This window comes from Xenopus laevis, chromosome 5L, assembly GCF_017654675.1.
Source record: "Xenopus laevis strain J_2021 chromosome 5L, Xenopus_laevis_v10.1, whole genome shotgun sequence".
Taxonomy (NCBI): domain Eukaryota; kingdom Metazoa; phylum Chordata; class Amphibia; order Anura; family Pipidae; genus Xenopus; species Xenopus laevis.
The window spans coordinates 68,006,314-68,025,356 of NC_054379.1; the positions used below are offsets into that span (position 1 = coordinate 68,006,314).

Here is a 19,043-nt window from a genome sequence, read left to right on the forward strand (position 1 = left end):
AAGGTTGTTTTGTGTTACTGGAAAGAGAACTGGCTAAAAGATAGACTTCAAAGAGTGGTGGTAAATGCAACCACTGGTAATTGGACCAGTGTTGTTAGTGGAGTACCGCAGGGCTCTGTACTAGGTCCTTTGCTTTTCAACTTGTTTATTAATGATCTGGAGATGGGCATTGAGGTTCAATGTTGATAAATGCAAGGTTATGCACTTTGGCAAAAATAATATAAATGCAAGTTATACACTAAATGGCAGTGTGTTGGGAGTTTCCTTAAATGAGAAGGATCTAGGGTTTTTTGTAGATTACACGTTGTTTAATCCTGGGCAGTGTCATTCTGTGGCTACTAAAGCTAACAAAGTTCTGTCTTGCATAAAAAGGTCATTAACTCAAGGCTGAAAACATAATTATGCCTCTTTATAGGTCCCTGGTAAGGCTTCATCTGGAGTATGCAGTGCAGTTTTGGAGTCCAGTCCTTAAAGGATCAGTAACATCAATTTTTTTAATTAAAATTTTTTTAGTGTAGAATGAAAAAAAACCACAAAGACATTTCAAACTTTTAAAATGTCTTTATTAAGAAATAACTTCCCGAATCTCTGTTTGCACTCCTCTTTAGAAAAGGTGACAAGGCAATGATCCATCATGTGGTGCTCGATATCTCCTCCCTGGCTATCTCCTATAAGGAAAGCAGGGAGGAGAAATCGAGCGCCACACAATGGTTTGCCAGATCGCCTTTTCTAAAGAGGAGCACAAGTGGAGTTTCTGGAAGTTATTTCTTAATAAAGAGTTAGCAATTTAAAAGTTTAATATGTCTTTGTGTTTTTTTTCGTTCTAACAAATTTTTTAATAAAAAAAAAAATTATGTTACTGATTCTTTAAGGGGGATATAAATGAGCTGGAGAGAGTACAGAGACGTGCAACTAAACTGGTTAGAGGGATGGAAGACTTAAATTATGAGGGTAGACTGTCAAGGTTGGGGTTGTTTTCTCTGGAAAAAAGGCGCTTGCGAGGGGACATGATTACACTTTACAAGTACATAAGAGGACATTATAGACAAATAGCAGGGGGCCTTTTTTACCCATAAAGAGGATCATCGCACCAGAATGCATCTCTTCGGAATAGAAGAAAAGAGCTTTCATTTGAAGCAACATATGTGGTTCTTCATAGTGAGGACAGCAAGGTTGAAGAATGCACTGCTGGGTGATGTTGTGATGGCTTATTCTGTTAATGCTTTTAAGAGTGGCTTGGATGATTTCTTAGACAGACATAATATCAAAGGCTATTGTGATACTAAACTCTATAGTTAGTATAGATATGGGTAAATATAATTGATGTGAACGTATGGAGGGGTGTGTGTATGAATGCTGGGTTTTCATTTGGAGGGGTTTGACTTTGTCTTTTTTTCAACCTGATTTAGCTATGTAACTGTGTAACTGCTTCTGGGAAAATGTAAGACTCTTGCTCATTTGCTTTTCCTGTCACATCTGCCTCCCAATACTGTTCGTTCCATTGACAGCTTGATCCACTAACAATTAAAGGGGTTGTTCACCTTCCAAACACATTTTTCAGTTCAGTTGCTTTCACCAGAAATATACGGATATACTTTTTTCAGTTACCTTCCATATTTTATTTTTTACTGTGCTTCCAAAATACAACTTTAAAGATTAGTGTACTTGTCTCTGATTTTTCAGTCGGGCAGCTCAGTAATCCAGGAGCACATTCTGAACTGTTACAATTTGCTACATTAGTTGATGTTCTCAGCAACATCTGTGGAGTATTAGCAATGATTGTATCAGTTATTAGAAGGCCCTACACGTGAGAGTTTACAAACTATAGGTTCAATTGATATATTAGGATTTTAGAAATAATTTTGTGATTTATGATGCCGCAATGATTGATTAATTAGGGTACATTGAATATGCTTATTTAAACAGGTGGGTCTTTAAGGAGTGTGAAAGTTTGAAAAGAAGGAGAAAGTCTAACAGCTCTAGGAAGAGAGTTCAAGAGAAAAACAGAAGCCAGAGAGAAGTCTTGTAGACCATAATGGACAGAAGTAATTGTAGGATAAGCGAGGCGAAAATCAGAAGCAGAGCGAAGGTTGCGTGAATGAGTGTATTTGGAGATCAGAGATGAAATATAAGGAGGGGCTTCACTGTTGAATATAAGTGTGAGCAGTTTGAATTTGATTCTAGAGGAGATTGGGAGCCAGTGAAGGGATATGCATATGGGAACGGCTGATGTTGAGTGGTGAGATAGATGAATGAGTCTAGCAGCCTTGTTTAGAATGAGTTGTTGGAATACCTGTGAGGAGTAGGTTGTAGTAATTGAGATGGGAGATGATGAGAGACTGAATAAGTGTTTTGGTTTATTCTGAACTGAGATAAGACAAGATTTTGCTAGTGTTTGGAAGTGTGGTAAAAAAGACAGATGCAAGATTAAGATAACTCCTAGGCAGCGTGCCTGTGTGGTCAAATGAAAGGTGGTGTTGTTTACTGTGAGTGATATCTGAGGAACATGGGAATGGACAGAAGGAGAGAGGTCAGGAGTAGACATGTAGAGTTGGGTATCATCAGCATACAGATGATACTGAAGTCCAAATGACTGAATAAGTTTTCCTAGCAAAGTAGTATAGCGCAAGACCAGCAGAGGGCCTTGAACAGAGCCGCAGGGAACTCCGAAAGAGAGAGGGGACGTAGTAGAGGTAGAGTTAGAAAAGGCAACTTTACCAGAAGGTCCTTCACACAGTCATGAAAGTATCTATGGAGATTAGATGAAAGGAGGTTGAAAATGTACATTTTTCTCTCCTTGAAGTGGTTGTATTGGCAGATACATGAAATAGCTTTAAGAAATGGTTGTATGTCTTTTTAGAGAATATAGGGTTCCCACAATTGACTTTTATTACAAAGTTGATTCAGGGAATTTTACAGGTGTAGTGGTGTTAGGATATAATTTTTCACCCATATGAAGAAAATTGGAAAGATTCCAGATGGGTTTTTTTTGCCTTCCTCTGGATCTACTAGCAGTAGGGCCAGTTACATTTCGATCTAATGTATAAAAAGGGAGTAACATTTTTTGTGGTTTTTTTTAGAGTCACTTCCTCCGGAACTTACTTACAAAGATCTGAAGCAATGTAAAATAACAATGGCAAATCAGGCATTTGCATGGTGTAGAATAAAACACACCTCGATAAATTCACCATTTATTTTACACAGCTTTTTACACAGTTTTTGGTAATTTTCGTTTTACACAGCATAATAAATATGCTCCTAAGTATGCTCTTCAACCAGTTTGTTTATATGTTAATGTAAATTCAAAATAGTTTCAAGAAAGTTCAACTGTAAAGCAAAAAAGATATTTAAAATGCCACCATAGTGTCTATGGCACGGCTATATCATGTAATCAGAATCTTCTGTAATAAACACTATGGTGATGTTTTTAACACATTGTGTGCTCTATGGGTGAATTTCTATTTTGCATTCTCTGTACATGTCAGATTAAATGCAGCCTACTCCATGGCCTTTATTGCAGACACCTCTTTCCCATTTCTGAGCTATATTTGCAACCTATTTTACATGAGCCATAATTTTAGTTTGTTATTCATGAGCCATTCCTGCTGTCTGTTGTTCTAGAATCCTGCAGACATACTTAAAACTGCTTCTGCATCTCTTTCAATACTTTGACCTTGATTCTAATGATGATCATTTCCAGTTTTTTAGAATACTGCAGAAATGCATTATACACATATTAATATGAGCACAATTTTTCCTTCTGAAATTAACACACACTGATCAATAAACACATATATGTGGTCAATCTACTACTTAATTGATTAATATACTGTACAAAAAATAGACAGAGATAATTTATCGCATCAGAAAAAACATCTGAACAGGTTAACTAAAGTGCGGAGCACTCCTGTCGTTGCTGATTTTCTGGCGCATACAATATGTATAGTATTTATAAACTTAAATACTATTTATAAACTATTTATTAGTGTGGTAATTTGAACCAAGAAAAATCTGGAAGATGTATAGCATATTATGCAGTTGGCCCAGATGAGAAGCAAAATACTCAGAATTCTTAAAAATTAATGCTGAAATAAATTTTCTTATCACACTTTATCAAAAGATTTGTGCATTAGAGCTGGGATCTTCCAGCAATTTAGTGTGATGAAGTCATTGTGTTCCAGAAATCTAGTCAGTGTTTGAAACTTGGCCTGTCTTCTAATATCCTTTGGTACCACATTTGTGATATCTTGTGTATGACCCAGGCTGCAATCCAGTTCTGTTCCTTTCTACCCCTTGGTACTCGCTTCAATCGCTACTATGTATGACTCTGCCCTTATTTTACCCCTTGTTCTGTCTTCAGTGTTCCTCTGCTGCACTCCTTCCCAGGAATGTTGGTACACACAACCGCTGGATACTTTGTCATCGAGTCTGACTGCGTACCCAAGAATTATTATCCACTAGCTTCCCTGGCTCATTCCAAACACTTGTATGCTAACACTTTTATTACATAAGAGGGTGATGTGTATTATTATTGTCCATGGCTTTTATCTCCATTCTTGTTCTTGCCTCATTCTGCATAACTTCCTTGTTCATTCCTTATCCCAAAATTCTGATATCCCTTAACATGTTGTTTTGGGTATGGGTGGAAAATAAAAGCAGGACAGTGTGTTAAGAGAGAATGTCGCTGAAGGGAATTACCTTGCACCTGGTCATAAGCTAATCATCAGAGCTGCAGGGTAAAGATGGATTTGATAGTATATTAATCCACTAGTGACAAACAGGCTAACTACCATGGACCCCTTATATTCCACCAGTATTTCACGTAAGTGAATCACCCAAAATGAAAGCATAATAAAAATAGAATAACATATACTGTAGCATTAGTCCAGAGTCATGGGGAGATACATTTGGGGAGTTTTTTTTATCTTCTCACTCCTGTTGGAATGGGTTTTATACTATATATTTGAGATATCTGTATAACTATCATGGATTTTACAGAAAGGTGCTGTTTATATCGTTAAACTGATTTCATTGGTCTAGTATATCAGTAGAATGATCCTCCATTGATAGACCAATGCTAAAGCTCAGGAAGTTTTACACCTCAGGGTTTTAAACCTCAAAAATGATAGAGAATCGATTGAGAATAGCAAGTAGCCATTAAGGCAAGAAACACTTGTTATTGTTACATTTAATCTTTCTCCTTTCTCTCCTAACCTTCTCATATGTTCTTTAATCCTCCCAAAAAATATGCTGGAAATTTGTTAATGTATTAAAGGTCATTTGAATGTGTTAATGTGTTTTTAAGGTAAGTGATCTAAGTTTTCTCAGGAAAACATTTTCTCCTCATGGATTTTCATTCTACTAATTTATACAGATCTAATCCCTTGCATACTTGTACTGTAACATAAAGCTTGAAAGCTGACAGGATGCTGATTGTTAAAAATTACTGGGTTGCATGAATATACTCTGTCCTTGGAACCATAAAGAACATTGATTCCTTAAAAATTGGGTATATTTATCAAAAAATGAAGTTAGAGATCTCAAAAGTTCACTAGAGTAAAATACTGCCTCTCTTCATTCATTTCTATAGGATTTATCAAAAGGTGAACTGTCACTGGTATGACCTCATGACTGGGTTTACATCCCCTTTAAAGGGTAAAAATGAAAACTGGGTAAATAGATACGCTGTGCAAAATAAAAAAAAAATCTAAAATAATTAGTTAGCCAATAATGTAAGTGCTGGAGTGACTGGATGTGTAACATAATAGCCTGAACACTACTTCCTGCTTTGTAGCTCAATTGGTTTCCACAGATTTGTTACCAGGCAGTAACCAAACAGTGACTTGAGGGAACTTTACAGGGGTCATAACTGTTGCTTTTGAATCTGAGCTGCATGCTGAGGATCAATTGCAAACTCACTAAACAGTTATGTCCCATATGGCCCCCGTTCAAGTCACTGACTAACTCAGACTTATAGATAACATTTTTGCTAACTAACTATATTGAAAGCATTTTTTATTTTGCACAGGCTATCTATTTATCTAGTTTTTATTTTCACACTGAACTGTTCCTTTAAGATGATAGGCAAGCTGTCAGATTGATGCTGTGCAGTTGTGCATTCCAGTTAAAGCTAACTGGATGGATCTTTGAGTAGCCAATTTAGTAAATTCTTCCTAAGGTAAAACGTAAAGCAAATCACCTCATATAAAAATCCATTGACTTAAATGTATTGTGAAAAAAAGTGAGGTTTGGAAAACAGTCAAGTGAAAAATTGACTTCATATTCACTGTCATGCAATTTTTTGGCAAAGCAAAATGGGACAGATTTGCCCATCACTACTAGGGATTCATTGTACAATATACTCCAGGGGTGCCCAAAGGGTAGATCGGGATCTACCAGTAGACCTTTAGCCAGTGATCAGTAGATCTCAAGACACTGTCAACAGCTTGTCTAAATCTCCTGTTTCTTGATTTTCATTCAGATATTTAATATGTTAAGGTTAAGAAATACATATTTGTTAAATATAGCAATACACATGTTCCCATTAATGAGTATTTAAGTAATATTTCCATGGGACACGAATGGGTGTAGAATAGATCAAAATGGGACATGATCAATAAAAGTAGACCTCACATTAGCAAAGTGTGGGCACTCCTGATATACCCCAGTGATTCCTAATGGGTGTGTTTATTTATTATACTGCACCCTGAACATCATCTTCTGTCTTAACATCATAGTTCCTATTCAAGGGTGAGTGCCCCATATGGTGCAGCATTTTCTTCCCTTTTTCTTCCCTTTTTTCATATAAGTTGTATGAAGCACTGTGAGTAGTGTTATTTCAGCTTGCTGATTACATCACCTGTTAAGTAATAGTTTACTGAACAAATAACAAGTATAATGTAAGGGTAGCGAGAAACATATATATAAACATAAAAAATAAGGAATACACAAAAGTACAATGTTTATTTACTATGCAGAAGTTATATTTGACAAACATTTAAGACAATTTTTAAAATAATTAATTTCATCATGCTTTCTGTTTTGTCATTTTCTAATAATACATTCTAGAATTTTTCTTAGAAATATATTCCCCTATATTTTATTATTTATTTCTGAATATAAATATTGTGGTGATTAAGTTAATTTGTGATTACCTGGATAGAATTCTAAACAGAGTGGTAAAGAGTGGTAAAGATTAAAGTTGTATTGTGGCTACCATGAGTAAAAACGCATAGGAAAATAGGAAAATATTGGGTATTTTGATTGACAACATTCACCCAGTATACCAGGCTATAATGTTTTTAGAGTGAACCTTTTCACAGTTTTCTTCAGTTGTCTTATGCACGTAATGTTTATTCTGTTTAAAATTAACATATTTAATGTGGACTCTACATTTTTCATTTTTATTTAATGGGTCTAAATTATTTTCTCTAGATAATTATGGACCTTCAGTTGTAGAAAATACACTTAAATATCATAATAATTTTGCACCTCCAGGCTGTCTATGGGGACTGTAAGATCTGGGATCATAGTTCTAGATGTTATATTCCACATATCCATTTCACAGATTAAAGCTGCTGCTACACATGATTAAAGCAATGCTTGCCCTTATGTGCACAAAGCATTGCAACTCTACAGACATTTAAAAAAATACCCTTAAGAATAAATTGGTTGTGTACAATGTTCCTGTTTCCCTGTTCCTTTTTCTTGTAGAATGTTGTTTTCTACATTTATTTAAAGAAATGTAAAAAAGTAATTAAAAACCTTTAAAGATAACTGATTACCTAATTGATTATAAATTGTTGCCTTGTTGGGTCATATACACCTTTTATACTTTTTAGACGGCAGGAGTGTGAGTGAATGAATATATTTAATTACATGGGATAATATTGCATGTTGCAAAAAAGTAAATATATTTGACAGTTAATGGAATTGCAACTTTGATGAGAACATTCACTAGACATTTTAATACGAATCTAAGATAGCTGCTTCTCCAAGAATGTAATTAATATGCTTCCACATATTTGTTCCCATCAGTGCAGGATAGTCTGTTACTGAAGGGTGAAGGATGACATCAAAAACCAACAATTGCATAAGCTGCTTAATGCATAAAAACTTTTTTTTCCCTTAGAAACATAAGTCACAACAGCATTCTTTGTTCTGTTGTAGATTCTTATTACTCAGTGCAGTGCATAGACATCACAGACACGTAAAAAAAAAACAAAAATGATCTACAATGTAATGTATTTATACTTATATGTCTACAGTTACCACATGATACTGCCAATCCCTATTTTAAAGGAGCTGACCAGTTTTCCTTTCCTGACAGACAACTGAAAATACTGTACTGTATATGTCAGATAATTTCTCAGGTTAATGAATGAAAGGCTCAAACGCTTATCTTTTTAATGTCAGCCTCTCATGTTTGTGCAGAACTTGCCACCCCTGAGATGAAACATCTTGTTCCTTTTGTACTAGCATATAACAATACCCTTCTCTGCCTTGTGACCTGCTGCTGGACCTATACTCTCAGTAAAGCCAGCATGGCTTTCCCTAAAATTAGGAATTTTAACAACTTATTAGTGGTTCAGTCTATTGTCCATGCACTTGTGCTGTCTTCTCCTCAGATGCTGCATAGCCAGGGCTTTTATCATCACTAGCAGGAGAGTCAAAGATGTAAGGAAACACATATTCTTTAAGACTATTGAGTACTTCCTCGTAGAGCTGCTGGAAGAATCTAAGAAGATCTGAAAATGATAAGTAATAAGAATTACTAGCTACTGTATATTCAGTGCAAATTATATTATGCATCAAAGAGGGATAAAAAAAAATCCTGTAACTGTAATTTCTCTGCATTAACCAACTTCTTTTTTTGAAAGATATTCTTTGTGTATTCAAGACTGATTTATTATGGTCTAACAAAATTATTCTTGCAATTTGAAATGCCACAAAGCATTTCTAAGTGTTTTGCTGCAGAAAAAGTTATCTTTTGGGAACACAATTATAAATCAAATCTCAAATCAAATCTCAAATCTCAAAAAAATAGAAAACAAAATTGTGAGACAGATTAAAATAAAAAAAAACCCTCCATTTTCCATAATGAAAGAAAATGTAATTTTAACCATATTTTCAGTGTATATTAGGGGGAAGATTTATCAAGGGCCGAATTTCGAGTTTTTTGAACTCACATAACTTCGAAATTCGAATTAAATAATACCAATCGAAATTTATCAAAAAATCTATTTTTTTTTTGGCCGAGGCGCATTAGATAGAATTTGTTTCGAAGTTTTTCCTAAAAAAAACGTTGATATTTCAAAGTCCACCAATTGACTCCAAATAGGTTCTAGGAAGTTCCCATAGGCTAAAACAGCAATTGAAGTCGAAATTTTAAAGAGACAGTACATGATAAATATTCAAATTTTCCAATTTGTTTCAAATTCAAATCGAATTTGGACTATTCCCTAGTTGAAGTCCACAAAAATTAGCTTGAAATTCGAATCTTTTTAATTAGAATTTTCACTTAGACCGTTGATAAATCTGCCCCTAAGTATATATTGTTGTGTGTAAAATAAACAGAACATTTAAATGTTTTTATGCTGTCTAAATGCTGGATTTGACACCGTTATGCAATGCTGCTTTAGACTTGCTGCCAATTATTCATTGGGGAAAATTTAAGTGGCAAGTAAGTTCCGGCAAGTAAGTCGCTCTAGGAAAAAAAATTGTAAAAAGTTGTGATGGATGATTACCGTATCTCCCATCATATTTTCAAATGGCTGCTTACAGTTACACTGGATTTTCACTGAGGTATGCAGTCAAGAAAAACCAGTAGAAAACTTGTACATCATTTTTTAAGCAGCAATGCCAGACCATGTGTGCTGATCTTTATCAACATTATTTTACATAATATAATAAATTGCACACGTCTTCATAAATCTTTTAAGTGAATAGAAAGGAGCAGGAAATTAATTTTAATATACAATGAAAAGTTGCTAAGAATTTCGTTTTCTTTCATTTAAAAATGTAGATGAGTTCCCATTTACACATACATTTTGATGTATGTAACAGCAAAAGTCGTATAGTTATTCAATATGCAAAAGAGATAAATTGCATTTTTTTGCCGCTTTTTACACAGTTTTATAAATATACCCAACATGTCTTTCTAGCTGTAACAGGAGCCCTGGGCAAAAATTCAGAAAAACAAATTATATAGTGCTCCACATATGTTTAAGTTTTCAAAAGATAGAGCAACTTTTGTAGAGATCTTTGATCTTATTTTGTAGCAATTTCACAATATTGTTGGTATGGTAGTACAGGTATGTGATTTATTATTCTGAAGGATTGCAATCTTGTGTTTTCTAGAAAAGGGTCTTTTTTGACATTTGGAACACCATAACTTAAAAAATATTTTATAATTTTTAGAATTAAGAAAAAAATTAATCATTTGGTTAAAATGGACTCAGCGGAAGATGGCTTTGGGTGATTTGGAGCTTTCTGGATATCAGGTTTTCAGTTAAGCTATCTCATACCTTTACAGACTAATTTAACCTGCATTGCATTTGAATTTTTGATATTAAAATTTTCAGAATCATTGGGTCACCTTCTAGATAATGTAAAAAAAGTCAACATTAAAAGGTTTGATACAAAAATATACTGATAGGATGTAAGGCTCCAAATTCAGTTCCATCTCACCTGTGCCCTCCAGTGTAGGAAATGAGATAGAAATTGGCATTTCAAAATTCCACAAAGCATGAGTTGCATTCCAGAAAGAAGTAGTATTGAAAAAGTTAAGAATTCCAAATTTGTCAAGACCATTTTTTGCTTCCTCATAGACCCAGTGAAAGAAATAAAGAGGATCTGCTTGAAAAAGAAATTATTATTTTTAAACAGATTAGAATTTCAAAACACTTCAGTGGCAGATATTTAATGATCCCCCCATGTATTTTTTAAGGATTGATAAGACCAGAGCTATTTAAAACTGTCCGACTGGCCTACCTTTTTACACCTCGTCAATTACAACAATAAATAGCTGCATTTCATGTACTAAAAAACAATTACATTAATCAGGGATGAATTCATTACCACTAAATCTTATAACCTTAATGGGACTGCAATAGGCAAATTTATTATGGAAAAGGACCTTGGCGTCCTTGTGGATGATAAACTTGTCTGTAGCAAGCAATGTCAGTCAGCAGCATCAAGGGCAAATAAAGTTTTGGGCTGTTTTAAAAGGGGCATTGATTCACGACACGAAGGATTCATTCTTCCACCGTATAGAGCACTAGTAAGGCCCCATCTACAATATGCCGTACAGTTTTGGTCTCCAGCTCTCAGACAGGACATTACTGAATTAGAGAGGGTCCACAGAAGGGCAACTAAGCTGTTAAAAGGTATGGAAAATCTTAGCCAAATTGGGGATGTTCATGCTAGAGAAGAGGTGCTGTGATATGATAACTATGTATAAATATATAAGGGGATCATATAATAATCTCTCTAATGCTTTCCTTTGTGAAGATGTGTAATTCTCTCCCTGAATCAGTTGTACAGGCTGATACATTAGATAACTTTAAAAAGAGGTTGGATGACTTTTTAGCAATTGAGGGAATACAGTATTATACAAAATATCTCATAGTACAAGTAGATCCAGGGAATTTTTACACCTCTGAGGCAAATTGGAGAGGCTTCAGATGGGTTTTTGCCTTCCTCTGGATCAACTAGCAGTTAGGCAGGTTAAAAGGTTGAACTTATGCTCTTTGTGCATTAGAACAATATGTGACCTGAGAACTATATAACTGCACTAATCCACAATTTTTCAGTTATGAACTATATTAGTACTTGAGAGTCATTAATTTAACAGCCTTCATTCATGAACTTTATGGACTGTATGAACTATTATCAATTGTGATTTATTAACATAGTAAGTTAGGTTGAAAAAAGACACACGTACATCTTTTCAACCTAACTTACTATGATAATAAATCACAATTAATAATAGTTCATACAGTCCATAAAGTTCATGAATGAAGGCTGTTAAATTAATGACTCTCCAGTACTAATATAGTTAATAAATGAAAAATTGTGGATTAGTGCAGTTATACAGTTCTCAGGTCACACATTGTTCTAATGCACAAAGAACTGGGCCCAAGGAGAGTTTAGCTAAAATCCCTCATATAACTTAGTGGGATAAAGTTAATGTCAAACAGCACCAGCAACCTGCAAGGGGCATCCCCCGTTCCTATATCTGTGCAGAAGACAGTTTTAAAATGAAAACTGAATCAATGTCACCCACACTAGAGATCAAAAATTCACTTCTTCTCAAAATTTGAAGCTCTAAATTTAGCTAAATTTAAAAAAAAAATGTAAGCTCAAAATTTATGCTCAAAATTTAGCTAAATGCATAACACCAGTTTCTAATTATATAGCTGTAGTGTGCAAGTGCCATAGTGTGAAGGAAGGAGGGTACAAATTGTCCTATCAACCATGCATTGATTTCAATAAGAGGCTGAAATATAAATAGAAAATGGCCTTAACAGAAAGATGAGTAATGAAAAGTAGCAGATAGATAGATTTGCAGCCTTACAGACTATTTGTTTTTTTAGATGGAGTTGCATGTAACCTATGCTCCAGTGGGAGTTGCAACTGGCTGAAGTGATTCTGGGTAAGACCAAGTAAGGTATAAGGTACCAGTAAGTAGAGTACATGTACCTTCCAGACAAGTAGCAACAGAGGGGCACACAGACATATATTTAGATGAGACAGAAAACACTGAATATTTTTTTTTCATAATCCAACCTCACCTATGTCAGCCATTGTAGGAAAGGAGATAGAAATGGGCATTTCAAAATTCCATAAAGCATCAGATGCATTCAGCAAAGTGGTATTGAAGAAATGAATAATGTCATATTCATTTAAACTAGTGAGCACGCTTTCATAGACCCAATAGAAGAAGTGTCGAGGATCTGCAGGAATAAAGATAATAATTGCATGTTATATGGCCATTATGTTAACAATATAACATTAAAATACACAGCTTCAAAAATATAACCATTTTTAATGAATCATTTTTATATATGGATTTTTTATATAAAACATTTTACACAGTTTAATAATTGACATCTGTGGTGGGTACATTATTTGAAAGTTTGCTAAGGGATCACATTCAAAATTTTGTCCTAGTGGCATTATGAGCAGCAATCAGCATGGTTTTATGAAGGATAGGTCATGTCAGAAAAATTTGATTGCTTTTTAAGATGATGTAAGTAAGATGCTGGACAGTGGGGGAGCAGTAGATGTGATCTATTTGGATTTTGCCAAAGCGTTTGATAACGTGTCCCACAAACGACTGCTTTCTAAACTAAGGTCTGTTGGGCTTAATGAAGTCGTTTGCACATGGACAGGAAACTGGCTACAGGATCGGGTACAGAGGGTGGTTGTTAATATTACATTCTCTACTTGGAGTAAGGTTCGTAGAGGGGTCCCTCAGGGCTCGGTATTGGGTCCACTTTTATTTAACCTTTTCATTAATAACTTAGGGGAGGGTATTGTAAGTGATGTATCAGTGTTTGCAGATGACACAAAACTATCCAGCCCAATTAATCCCATCCAGGATTTGCATCCTTGCAACAGGATCTTGACAAACTGGTAATCTGGGCAGCTAAGTGGCAAATGAGATTCAATGGTGATAAAGTCATGCAACGAGGATGTGAGAATATCTAAGCCACTTATACCCTTAATGGACCTTGGAATCCTTGTAGATGATAAACTTAGCTGTAGCAAGCAATGCCAGTCAGAAGCATCAAGGGCAAATAAAGTTTTGAGCTGTATTAAAAGGGCCATTGATTCACGGCAGGAATGGGTCATTCTACAACTGTATAGAGCACTAGTAAGGCCCCATCTAGAATATGCTGTACAGTTTTGGTCTCCAGTGCTCAAACAGGACATTACTGAATTAGAGAGGGTCCAGAGAAAGGCAATTAAGCTGGTAAAAGGAATGGAAAATCTTAGCTATGAGGAAAGACTGGCCAAATTGGGGATGTTCTTGCTGGAGAATAGGCACGTAAGGGGTGATATGATAAATATATATATATATATATATATACAGTACAAATAGTTCAGCACACCACTAGGAAAAATCGACCCAGGTGCTACCAATTAAAGCTGCATACAAAATTCAAAAAAGGTAAGGTGCACACCTTTATATATTTTAAAAGGTAAATTTTATTAAATACATGTTTAAAGTGTCAACGTTTCGGTCTGTTCCTGAGCTGTTCAAGAGCTTGGTCTTGATAAAGGTCTCAGGAACAGACCGTAACTTTGACCCTTTTAACATGTATTTAATAAAATATACCTTTTAAAATATATAAAGGATCCCAGTGTGCATCTTACCTTTTTGAAATATATATATATATAAATATATATATATATATATATATATATATATATATATATATATATGGATCATCTAATAATCTCTATATTTACCAGTGGGTCTTTCCAGCTGACGCAAGGTCACCCATTCCGATTAAAAGAAAAGAGGTTCCGGATAAATATTCGGAAAGGGATTTTGTACAGTGAACTGCGAAGATGTGGAATTCTCTCCCTGAATCAGTTGTACAGGCTGATATATTGATAGCTTTAAAAAGGGGTTGGATGACTTTTTAGCAAGTGAGGGAATTCAGGGTGATGGAATATAGCTCATAGTATCAGTTGATCCAGGGACTAGTTGATTGCCATTTTAGAGTCAGGAAGGAATTTTCCCCCTCTGAGGCAAATTGAAGAGAGTTCAGATGGGGTTTTATTGCCTTCCTCTGGATCAACTAGCAGTTAGGTTGGTTAAAAGGTTGAACTTAATGGACTACTATGTAAATAGGACACTGTGGATATGGACAACATACCTACAGCTACAGAATGGTCTACTACATACTGTATATTTAATATGCTCTAATGTTGATATGCACTGGCAGATATGTTGTACTATTGTAAGCACTGAAGAGTAATTGATGTTACTTATGAAGTGGCAGAGATTTATTTTCCCAGAGTGAATGAAATAATACAGCTATCTACACTGTACATTCTAGGGCAGCAGAGAAATGCTGCATCATGTCACAGAGAAGATGCAGTAGGAATTGTAAACCCCCCTCTCTATACTTTTATTTATATTTACCAGTAGAATTGGAGTAAATTTCTCTATAAAAGTTTGCTACCACTAACTGCATAACTATTCTTTGTGATGCAGGTTATTTGAAGGTATTCGTCCACTAGTATTTTGTTATACTTGTTATGTTCTTAGTTGTTACGGGAGTCACTGACATAATGATAATGAAAAAATATTATGAAACCCCGCCTGCAGAAAAACAACATTGGCAGAGTAATTTATACTCTTTGTACACTGGCCTTACTGTCCTAAATTACCCCAATGTTATTGCGTATTTTCAGATAGATTATTAGTTGCTTCAAAAACACAAACTATAAACTTGCCTGCCTAAAACTTAGCTAAATAGGGCTCATTAACTACCACAGCCACACATACAGTCATGTCAAAATTACATTGCATTGTGGGTGCACACTGGATTTGCAGTTGTAAATGACACCTAATGTCTTTACTTTAAAACTCCAAAAGGACCAAAATGTGTCAGGCTAAAAGAAATATGAAACAAATCTAAATTTTACTTATTTTCTAGATGGAAATCTGTTGTGTATGAATTACATGAAAATAATGACTCAACTCTCTGTACCACACTTTAAACCAATGCTTCAGACCATTGAACTGTTTGGCTTATATAACAACACAATAATATAGGTGAAAACACAATTACCATATTCTTTGGGAGGGGGGTGTCATTAAGATTTCTACAGAAGGCTACAGAAACAGGAATTTTAAAATTCTATAAAACATGTTGCATTCTGGAAAAGAGTATTAAAGAAGTTAAGAATGCCATAATCATTAAGACCACTGCATACGTCCTCATAGATTCAGTATGAATACAGAAATGAATTGGAACTGAGGGAATAAAAATAATTATTAGCCATTATAAGGCCTTTTTCTTTTAAGATAGAGTTTAAAGGCAAGTCTCAAAAGATGTAATTAATTTTGCCCTAAACAGGTTTATTGTATTATGTGAAGCTTCAAAAATGTGTCAGAGCAAATGATACATAAAAATAGGGATGCATTTCAAAATTGCAAAAGTGAGGGCATGTGACATATGTTTAATACTCGCAATGCAATACAATCCAATCCAGGTAACAGAACTCTTCTGAAAGAGTATTATGATCTTTTCTGTACATCCTGTGAAGAAATCACCAAAACTTCAGAGATGTTTGCAAGCAATGGTTTGCTTAGCCTAATGACCCTATTTTAGTGTGCACTGACAGAAAAGATATCTGCCTGTCAGTATGCACTCAGTGTTGACTTTGCCTGGTAAACACACCGTCAATGGGGTAATTCACCTTTAAATACATTTTTAGTATGATGTAGAATGATACTCTGTTGATTTTCATTTTTTTATTATTTGTGGTTTTTGAGTTATTTAGCATGTTGTTCAGTAGCTCTCCAGTTTGCAATTTTAGCAATCTGGCTGCTAGGTTCTAAATTGCCCTAACAACCATGCATTTATTTAAATTAGAGACTGTAAAATGAATAGGAGAATGCCTGAATACAAAGCCGAGTAATAAAAAGTAGCAATAACAATAAATTTGTAGCCTTACATAGCACTTCTTTTTTAAATGGGGTCAGTGACCCCTATTTGAAACTGGAAAGAGTCAGGAGAAGAAGGCAAATAATTCTAAAACTATAAAAAAATAAAGACCAATTAAAATTTTATAATTAACCAATCTATAACAAACTGAAAGTGCCAAATGTCAAGTGTTTTTATACAGGTCATGGAACTCCTAGGTGACTTCTAATAGTCTCATATTTTCCAACAGGGGGTACTTTATTTATTATAATTATATTATATTTAATATAATGTTTCAGTGAGTCATGTGACAGAAATGACATTGCTAAACTCTGATTATAACCGATGACATCACTAAGCATCGCTTATAAGGATCATTTTTGTCCAGGATATTCATGACTTGTGTATCATACATTTATTAAATATTGCAGAGCTTTTAAATTTATTTGTAAAAACAATTGCTATTGAAAGCAGAATTTGCCTAATTCCTGGTTGTTAATTTTTAAACAATGTTGCAAAAGTCTGACTCAGGCAAAGACAGGTTGGTGAATAGCCGGCTTGTTTTACAGTACATTGTATCAACAGTCTGAGCCATCAGGGCAGAGAATAGAAAGGGACAGACAAACATTGCTTTCAATAGCAATTCATATACAAATAACTTAAAGACACAGAAGATTTTTAATATTGCAAAGTTGCTTAGGATTATGTTCTCTTTTATTAGGGAAAAATATTATTTTATATTTTATGGGTTGACATTCCCTTTAACTTAAAGGTAAACCACCCCTTTAATGTCTTCTGGTCAAAATGCCTGACAAGTGGATGCCCTTCCTGCCACTGCTCACTACTATATGGGGAATTGGGGCACATTGAAGTCATGTGCCAGTGCCATTAGCCTTATCAGAGCAGTAATTAAAACATCTTTGCTGAAGTTTTATTTTATATGTCTGTGTGATAGGATATTATTTTGTATACCACTTGTCTTCTTGTATGTCTTCTTTAGTGATGGGTGAATTAATTCGCCAGGTGCGAATTTGTGGCGAATTTCCACATTTCAGCGAATAAATTCTCAAAAATTCGTACGCGTCAAAAAACTTTGGACATAAAAACCATCACGCATCAACATTATTTGGACACCAATTGACTTTAATGCTGGCACCAAAATTGATGTGGGCATCAAATTTCATGTTTTGCAAAATTTTCGCTGTTTCACGAATTTCGTGGGTAATTCACAAATGTTTTGCCAAAGCGAAATGGGGTAAATTTGTCCATCACTAGTCTTCTTAGCTGTTACAGATATCACTGATATAAGCCAGGAAAACAATATTACACCCTTCTTATTGAAAAACAGCAATGGAAGGATTAGTTATATCCTGATCTATTAACCCACCTATGCTCTCCAGCCAAGCAAAGGATATGGAAATGGGAACTTCAAATGTGCATAAATCACGAGCTGCAGTCAGAAATGAAGTAGCGTTGAAAAAGTTAAAAGTTCCATATTTGTTAAGACTGTTGTGCACTTCCTCATACACCCAATGGAAGAAGCAACGAGGATCTGGAGTAATAAAATAAAATTTGACAATTTTAAAGCAAATTTGAATTTTAATTAAGCTAGACATGAAAGAAACCCTGAAGTTCACAGACAAACAACTCTAATAAGAATGAAGTTATACCTTAAATTAAGTTATTTGGTTGACATAAGTGTAGGTGCGCAATAGCACTAAAGTTTAAAAATACCTTGGGGCTAATTTATAAACTCACACTCAGAATGATTCACACAGTGAAAATATTTGCCCTGTGCATGGTTATATTTATAAACAAGGATAAGTGTATTCAATATGCAAACAGAATTGCGAATTATTATTTGTACTGCAAATTTCCATAAGGGATTTTAAAATATGTAATTGCAAATTATGAATATTTATGCACATGATTCATTTGAGTTACACCAGAACTTTGGTGGCAGAGAAAATATTCACAAAACAGTTTTTGCGAATTGTGAATTTAAATTACTGTCAACATCCTTGCATAGTCGCAGACACCAATCTCATTTGCAATCTCATTTGCAATCTCATTTGCAATCTCATTTGCAATCCATTTGTGAATATTTTTGCACAATGCTAATTCGCACAAACGGAAAGACAGACACAGCAGTGCAAAATTTCAGTGCAATCTGCTATAGACAGTATAGCCATGTAGATTTCAACGGTAGACTGGCACAAAAAAAAAATCTGCATGGCTATACTGTCTATAGCAGATTGCACTGAAATTTTGCACTGCTGTGTCTGTCTTTCCGTATAGACAGTATAGCCATGTAGATTTCAACGGTAGACTGGCACAAAAAAAAATCTGCATGGCTATACTGTCTATAGCAGA

The 19,043-nt window shown here is 34.7% G+C and overlaps 1 protein-coding gene across 50 annotated transcripts in view; it reads right to left on the minus strand.

The window, feature by feature from the left end:
* Positions 1 to 6,944: 6,944 nt before the first annotated feature.
* The window catches only part of trdn.L (triadin L homeolog), a 374,840-nt gene continuing 362,741 nt past the window's right edge, over positions 6,945 to 19,043 (minus strand). For 49 of the 50 annotated variants that reach the window (XM_041562894.1, XM_041562885.1, XM_041562883.1 and 46 more), the window contains 4 exons: positions 18,058 to 18,222; positions 12,795 to 12,956; positions 10,690 to 10,857; positions 6,945 to 8,747 (listed from right to left, as the gene is read on the minus strand). In XM_041562894.1, coding sequence (XP_041418828.1) covers positions 8,593 to 8,747; positions 10,690 to 10,857; positions 12,795 to 12,956; positions 18,058 to 18,222 — 650 coding nt within the window. In that variant the 3' untranslated portion in view covers positions 6,945 to 8,592. The remainder of the gene's footprint in view (positions 8,748 to 10,689; positions 10,858 to 12,794; positions 12,957 to 18,057; positions 18,223 to 19,043) is intronic. The other variant, XM_041562854.1, reaches the window with a different exon arrangement.